At 32.3% G+C, this 7,947-nt stretch overlaps 1 protein-coding gene across 1 annotated transcript in view; it reads right to left on the reverse strand.

Moving 5' to 3' along the window:
- The window catches only part of plxna3 (plexin A3), a 199,168-nt gene that overhangs the window by 133,167 nt on the left and 58,054 nt on the right, over positions 1 to 7,947 (reverse strand). The window contains exon 3 of the mRNA XM_073819872.1: positions 1,485 to 1,625. Coding sequence (XP_073675973.1) covers positions 1,485 to 1,625 — 141 coding nt within the window. The remainder of the gene's footprint in view (positions 1 to 1,484; positions 1,626 to 7,947) is intronic.

Here is a 7,947-nt window from a genome sequence, read left to right on the forward strand (position 1 = left end):
TTTTTCACTAGTAGTCTCAAATTTTTTAACCTTGAAGTTGATCGATCTATCTATCTATCATCCATCCATCCATCATCCATATATCTAACTATCCATCCATCATTTATCTATCTGTCATCCATCCATCCATCCATCCATCCAACTAATTATCCATCCATCCATCCAACTAATTATCCATCCATCCATCCATCCAATTATCCATCCATCCAATTATCCATCCATCCATCCATCCATCCATCCATCCATCCATCCATCCATCCATCCATCCATCCATCCATCCATCGCGTAGCTGGAAGAAAACAAAACTAGAAGCATTTTATATTGCATGGAGAGAAAGCAGTTCCTCTTTAAAAATCTTTTTTTGAAGAAAACAAACAAAACCCCAGGTATTTATTCATTAAAGGAAAGGAAAGGAGGTGAAGTGAGGCCAAGTATGGTGACCCATACTAGGAATTTGTGCTCTGCATTTAACCCATCCAAGTGCACACACACAGTAGTGAACACACACACACCGTGAACACACACCCGGAGCAGTGGGCAGCCATGGCTGCGGCGCCCGGGGAGCAGTTGGGGGAACGGTGCCTTGCTCAAGGGACTCACCTCAGTCGTGGTATTGAGGGTGGAGAGAGTGCTGTACATTCACTCCCACCACCTACAATCCCTGCCGGAACTGGGAATCGAACCTGCAACCTTTCGGTTACAAGTCCGACTCCCTAACCATTAGGCCACGGCTGCCCCGTGAAAATTTATTTTCACATTTTAAAAACCTTTTCACTTGTAGTCTCAAATATTTTAACCTCAAAGTTTGGGACTGAAAAAAAGATTAATAAAGTATGCATGATATATTGGTAAACACATCAGTATACAGCACAGTTTAAAAGTTTGGGGTCTGTAAGATTTTTTTTTTTTTTAAATAAGTTTAAGTAAAAACAGTAATATTGTGGAATGATCATTAAAATAACTGCTTTCTATTTGAATATATTTAGAAATATTAAGAGTTTCACTGCTTAATATTTTTGTGGAAACAATTGTAGAATTAGTTTTAGGATTCTTTGATGAATAGAAGTTTCAAAAGAACAGCATTTATTTGAAACAGAAATCATTTGTAACATTATAAAAAAAACTTTACTGTCACTTTGGATCCATTTAACACATCTTTGCTGAGCAACAGTATTAATTTCTTAAAAAAACCTTTAAACGGTACTGTATATTTTTTTAAATAATCTGTTTTGGCAGATATTGCAAGTAGATTTGTTCCTTATTTTTTTCTCAAAATAAATCATTATGGTCCAAATATGATAAACATTGGCTATCAGTATCAGCCAAAATTACTATTTTGGATCATGGCAAGTTTGGAAGTTTAGATCAAACAAAGAAAAATCCATCTTTAAGAGGCAAAGTCTGTCCAGTAGACCTGCTTATATTTTATTGGTGTTCGTTGCCTCATCTCATTAGAATCATTCAACATTCAGAATCATTCTCACCTGCTTGTCGCTCAGCAGATAGATGTACTGATAATCCGGACTGAACACCATGTCGCGGAGTATCGGGCTTCCCTCCACAACAGGGACTGTCTCATACAGCAGAGCGTTCTCAGACGGCGGTGGTATACCATCCACTCGAATCTGGGGAAAAAATAAAAAATAAAAATTGAGTTAAACTCAACATGGAATCCTCTTTACTTGTGTAATGTACATACAAAATCTTAGTGTGGATGACTCAATGTATAAACAAGTCTTTAAAAGAAAATACTATTTTAGTCTTTCTACTTCAAAATTCCACATTTAACTCAGTGTTACTTTCATTTATCATTAACTTTTTTTTTCTGAAAACAGGAAAATAATTTTTACTTGTCTAGAAAATCCTTCTTGATGTAAGAATTTTTAGATATTCTGGCTGGAAACAAGACAAAAAAATCTAAGTAAGAAAAGCAGAAAAGCATTTTTTTGCAATGAGAAAATGACAAAATTGCATAAAAATATGATCAAACTCCATTTTCATAGCATTGATTTTCAATTCCAGGTATTTTACCACATCCATCTATCCATCCATCCATCCATCTATCTATCGCGCACCTGAAAAAAACAAAACTAGAAGTATTTCATATTCCATGGAGAGAAAGTACTTCCTCCTTAAAAACTGCTAGATCTGATTACCTATCTTTTTTTTTTTTTAAGAAAACAAACACAATCCCAGGTATTTATTCATTAAAGTGGCTAAAATACTTGAAAATATACCTTTTTTTAAAGGTATTTTTACATTTTAAAAACCTTTTCACTAGTAGTCTCAAATTTTTTAACCTTGAAGTTTAAGACTGAAAAAGATGATTAATTTTTTTTTCTGAAAACAAGAAAATCATTTTTACTTGTCTAGAAAATCCTTCTTGATGTAAGAATTTTTTGATATTTTGGCTGGAAACAAGACAAAAAAAATCTAAGTGAGAAAAGCAGAAAAGCATTTTTTTGCAGTGAGAAAACGACAAAATTGCATAAAAATATGATCAAACTCCATTTTCATAGCATTGATTTTCAATTCCAGGTATTTTACTGTGATTTTACCACTCAGAGCGTTTCTGGTTGGCGGCGTATCATCACTTACACATCTGCGGTTATTACTGACACACGCGGTATTATAATTTTCCTCATGAATGCAGAATTCTTCGGCTGACCTAGAAAACGAACGCAGAACTTTGAGCGAACGCGGGCCGGCAGCGTAGAAAGAGATTACAGCATCTGATCAGATGTGCGATAAAAATCAATTACATTTTAACAACACACACACACACAAAAACACACACACACACACACACACACACACAAACCCCCGCTGCCTCATCATTAGCGACTCCTCTGTTTCCTCACACTGATAATTAGTGTAGTTGAGCTTGCTGAGTAAAAAGCGAGCTCTAAATATGTCAAATTCAAAACATCTTTGAAGTGACGACTGAGGGAAAAAACAGAGAGAGCGGCTGACAACCGCATTTAAAGTCAGAGAGCTCACCTATTTCCCTACACACGAAACGTCAGCACGCGCCTCTGTCCTAATCAATTCTGACGGGAATGCAATAGGAGATTGAAATGAGGCTGTAAGTAAACTAAATTCCCACAGAAAAGGTAAGAAATGCTATTTGGGAGAGATCAAAATGATGAGAAGAAGCGAAAGAAGGTGCAAAGCGGAAAAAACAGCCGAAACAGATGCACTGGCAGCGGACTTGGGCCGTCTCCTAAATATCTGGGTCGGTCTGAAGTGACAAACATCGTTAGTCTGTTAATTAGCTGCCTCCTCATTGCAGCAGTTGCAGTAATTAGGGTTGACAAGGTGGCATCAATTAGTCGAAGGCTGCCATATTGGGTGTCACATATCGCCGGCCAAGTCAGAGCCCACGTCTCCCCGGGCAGCAGGACAGAAGGCCTAGAAACATGACGGACTCTGTCTGCGATTCGTCAATTCATGCGCCACCAGCTGTAGTGTCGCTTTTCGCAGCCTTCGGCTACAGAGTTCCCTCACTTAAACGGATCGGTTTAACACCAGCCGTCGGGTTTCGCGATACCCTCGTGGAATCGGATCAATTCGCGAAAGAAGATTCCAGAGTGCTTCGCTGGAAAAAGAGAGACGGTGTGTATTGTTCACAATTTAATTGACTTAAATACACTTAAAGGGACAGTTCACTCAAAAATAAAAGTCCTTCTTCAGTGAAAACCGAAAAGAAGATGTAATTAAAAGACAGTACACTCTTAAAAATAAAGGTGCTTCAAAAGGTTCTTCACAGTGATGCCATAGAAGAACCATGTTTGCTTCCACAAAGAACCATTCAGTCAAAGGTTCTTTAAAGAACCATCTCTTTCTTACCTTTTTATAATCTGAAGAACCTTCTTTTGCCACAAAGAACCTTTTGTGAAACAGAAAGGGTCTTCAGATGTTAAAGGTTCTTTATGGAACCTAAGAGTGTAGGGCCCAAGCATCAGTGAACCACATTGAAAAAAAAATGCTTTTTCCAAAATGTTTAAGAAAGTCTTACAGATTTACAGTAACGGAACAGAACACCAAAAGGTGAACCAAAATTAGGATTAGTTTCAACAATGCAGGCTGCTCAGTGTCTGAAGATCTGACAGAAAGCAGAGACGACAGTCACGTTGGGCTTTGTTTACAGAAAATCTACATTGGTCAAACTATAAGAAAACCATCTGTGAGAACTTCAAGTGAATCTCTCAAACAAATCCAGATGAGAACATTCTAGCAGCATCTGTGTCATAAATCGCATTTAATTTGTTTATTAGACACAAAATCTCATCTTCAGACATTGTTGATATGTCTGCATTTTTCATAAAACAAATGATATTTATAAAAGTTTGATAATATAGGTGATTGTAACAAACTAAACGTCTTCGAAAAAAGTTAAATTATGTAAATTATCAATACAGTATTCCAATAATAAAGTAGTAAAAGCAGTCAAGTTTAAAAAAGTAATAGAAAAAAAATGTTTAAAATATATATTTAAAAAAAATTATATTAAACATGCATAAAGTTTAAATAGCAATTTCAAGAAACACATTCAATGTTGACATATTTGAAGAATAATAAAAATTAAAAAGTTAAAAAAATTATAATTTAAAATGGTTTAGAAAATAATTACGATACAGTGTTTAAATTATATATCCACATACATACACACACACACACACTTACATATACATACACTTATTACAATTTCTTACATAATTAGTGCATTTTTTGCTTTTTTCTTATTTACTCATTCATTTATTTAATTTATAAGGCCATAAGTAATATTATATAAAAAAATATATTTTTTGAGTTTACTATCATATAGACACACACACACACACACATATATACACACTTAAAGAAACTTATATACATGTACTTATATGATATATAACAACATTTAAAAACACATTTAAGATATATATATACACATATTATTTAAAGAGCAATATTGTATAGATATATATCTATATATTATGTATACTGTCTACATACATATATACATATACATATATACATATATATAAACATATTTATTAACATTTATTAAATATTTAGTGCATTTTTTGCTTTTTTTGCCTTTTTACTCATTCTTTATCCTATTTATTAGGACATTTTATTTTGTCAGTTTATAAAATTTGCTATCATAGACAAACACACACATTGATACACACACAGTACTTATATAGACACACAGAAATTAAATAATGTTTAAAAGAAAAAATCTAATTACACCTCATTTAAAGAGCAATAATATTGTATCAAAATAACAATTAGGTAATTTACGTTTATACTTTATCATATTTACAAATTATTTTTTTTAATTGTTTTAATTTGAAAGATTTTAATTAATTTAATTTTTAATTTTATGTGTGCGTGTGTGTATGTGTAATTAAGATAAAATTTTAATAAAATAAATAATTTAAACAAAAACATACATCACAATATGCATTCAGAATTACCTGAAAACATTTGAAAAAAATCAACTATGCAACTATGATTACTGTAGTGTTTGCTGATCAGACACAGTCATCTGCTTATGCCAATAATCTCAAATATTGACAGATTGGTGTAGAAATAGATTGAATGTGTCACAGTGAGCTGAAAAACTCTCATTTTAAACCTCAAGAGGAAAAACGATCTTCTGCCACTAACTAAACAAACGTTATGCCAAGCACAAGTGCTCTTTCTGCCCAACTACAGCTTCCATCCATCAACACTAATGCAGGGGTGGAAAATGGAAAAGCGCTGGAACTTTTACACTGGATTAGAAGAACGACCAGCCGTAGCATTGATTGTTCTGCGGTCTGTTAGCCAAAATGACACTGAAATCCCACAGATATCTCCCGATAAATCTGCGAACGAAGACGGTGGGCTACAAAAATACCCGCAGCATTCAGACTGGGCGAGCGCTGCCCTGCAATCAGGTGCACTTTTCTGCTGCCTAAAAAAAAAAAAGAAAAAAATCAGTGGTGAACTTAAATGGCTTTCAGGAGGGCACGTTTTAAGATGTGTACTCTTTTCCCCAGGCGGGGATGTCCTCACGGCGCACTTGAGTGTTTGAAATGCAGAGTGCTTGCTCAGCCTGCCGAGAGCTGACCCCGCGACAACATCAAACGCCTCAGATGAGGGTAATTGGAATTTAGATAAATATTACCTTCCCCCCTACATCTCTCCGTCGCTCAAATGATGCCAGGGTAGCGGCGCCTGCCTATCCATCTATTAATTAACCCGCCGGAGTCGTAGCTCCGGAAGACTGACGGGTTTGATCATAGCCCAATTTTTCCCTCATCGATCACAAAGGGGGCAAAGAGAATGAGGAAATTACTACAGCAGGGGAAAGTGGAAGAGGGGGTCATTTTTTTGCTCATTTGGGTGCTTGTTTTTTATCGATTCGAAGTCCTTGTGAGGGCCCGCGCTTCAAGGACTGGGTGAATGAAGCTTTTAAGTGGAGCTGGATTCATTTCCCATCTCGCTCGCTCTCGCTCTTCCAGAGTACTGTCCAAAAAGATGCTCTTTTTTTGTTCACTGGATTCATCTTCAAACAGCTAAATTATTTCCGCAAGGACAAGAGACAACAAGAGCCTCACATTTTTTATAATTCCTTCAACAATAATCAGCTATTATGGGTACATTTTGATAGACCACAATAGATCTGGTTATTAGTATTAACAATAGCCTAAAAATGTACAATTTGATAAAATACAGTCAGCCGAGCTAGAAATATATACAAATATATAATGCATGAAAAAGTGAAGTATACTTCAATCTTTAAAAACAAAAAAGTATTGTTTGATTATTTTTGCATGTTAAATATTAATAAATAAATAAAAAGTTAAATAAATGTTACATAAATGTAAAATTCCGCCAATTATCAATTTAGTATAACGATAGTAAAGTAGAAAACTTAATATAGTAGTAAAAAAGTATTAATAATAGTAATAGTAAAATTTATTTAATATAAATTTAATATAATATAAAATAATAAAATCCACGAAAAGTTTAAATAATATTGCTAATTATAACAAACTGTAATGTTTCTGAAAATAAATGTAAAATTATGGCAATTATCGATTTAGTATACTCATAGTAAAGCAGTACGTTTTATAACGTAGTAGTAAAAAAGTATTAATAATAGTAATATTAATAATGAAAATAATAATGTTGTTCAATAACTTAAGTATTGTTAGATTATTTTTGCATTTTAAATAAATGTTAAATAAAAAATAAATTATAATACAAAAAGATAACACTAACAAAAAAATAAAAATATATACAATAAAAAATAAAATAAAAAATGTTATATTTATAAAAGTTGAATCATATAGTCAATTATAACCAACAGTAATGTTTCTAAAAAAAAAACTATGGCAAATATCAATTTAGTATACTGATTGTAAAGTAGTAAACTTTAATATAGTAGTAAAAAAAGTATTAATAATTGTAATATTATTAATAAAGGATTTTAAATAATAAAAGTTAAATTATAATAATAAAAAAAAAATTATATATATATATATATATATATATATATAAATAAATAATAATATTTTAATTTAAAAATACATAAAATTAAAAATATTTAGTATACCGATAGTGAAGTAGTAAAGATTAATAAAGTAGTAGTAAAAAAAAATTTATAATAGTAATATTATTAAAGGTAATAACGTAGTTCAACAACTTAAGTATTGTTTAATTATTTTTGCATTTTAAATAACAATAAATAAATGTTAATTAAATAATTAATAATAACATGATAAAAATAAAATAATAAAAAAATATATTTAGAAAAGCTGAATAATATTACCAATTATAACAAAGAAATTTTAAATTATACAAATTATTGATTTGTTATACCGATAGTAAAGTAGTAGTTTAATGAAGTAGTAAAAAATTATAACAGTAATATTATTAAAGTAATAACAGTTCAATGCCTTAAGTATT

This window comes from Garra rufa, chromosome 15, assembly GCF_049309525.1.
Source record: "Garra rufa chromosome 15, GarRuf1.0, whole genome shotgun sequence".
NCBI classification, from domain to species: Eukaryota; Metazoa; Chordata; class Actinopteri; order Cypriniformes; family Cyprinidae; genus Garra; species Garra rufa.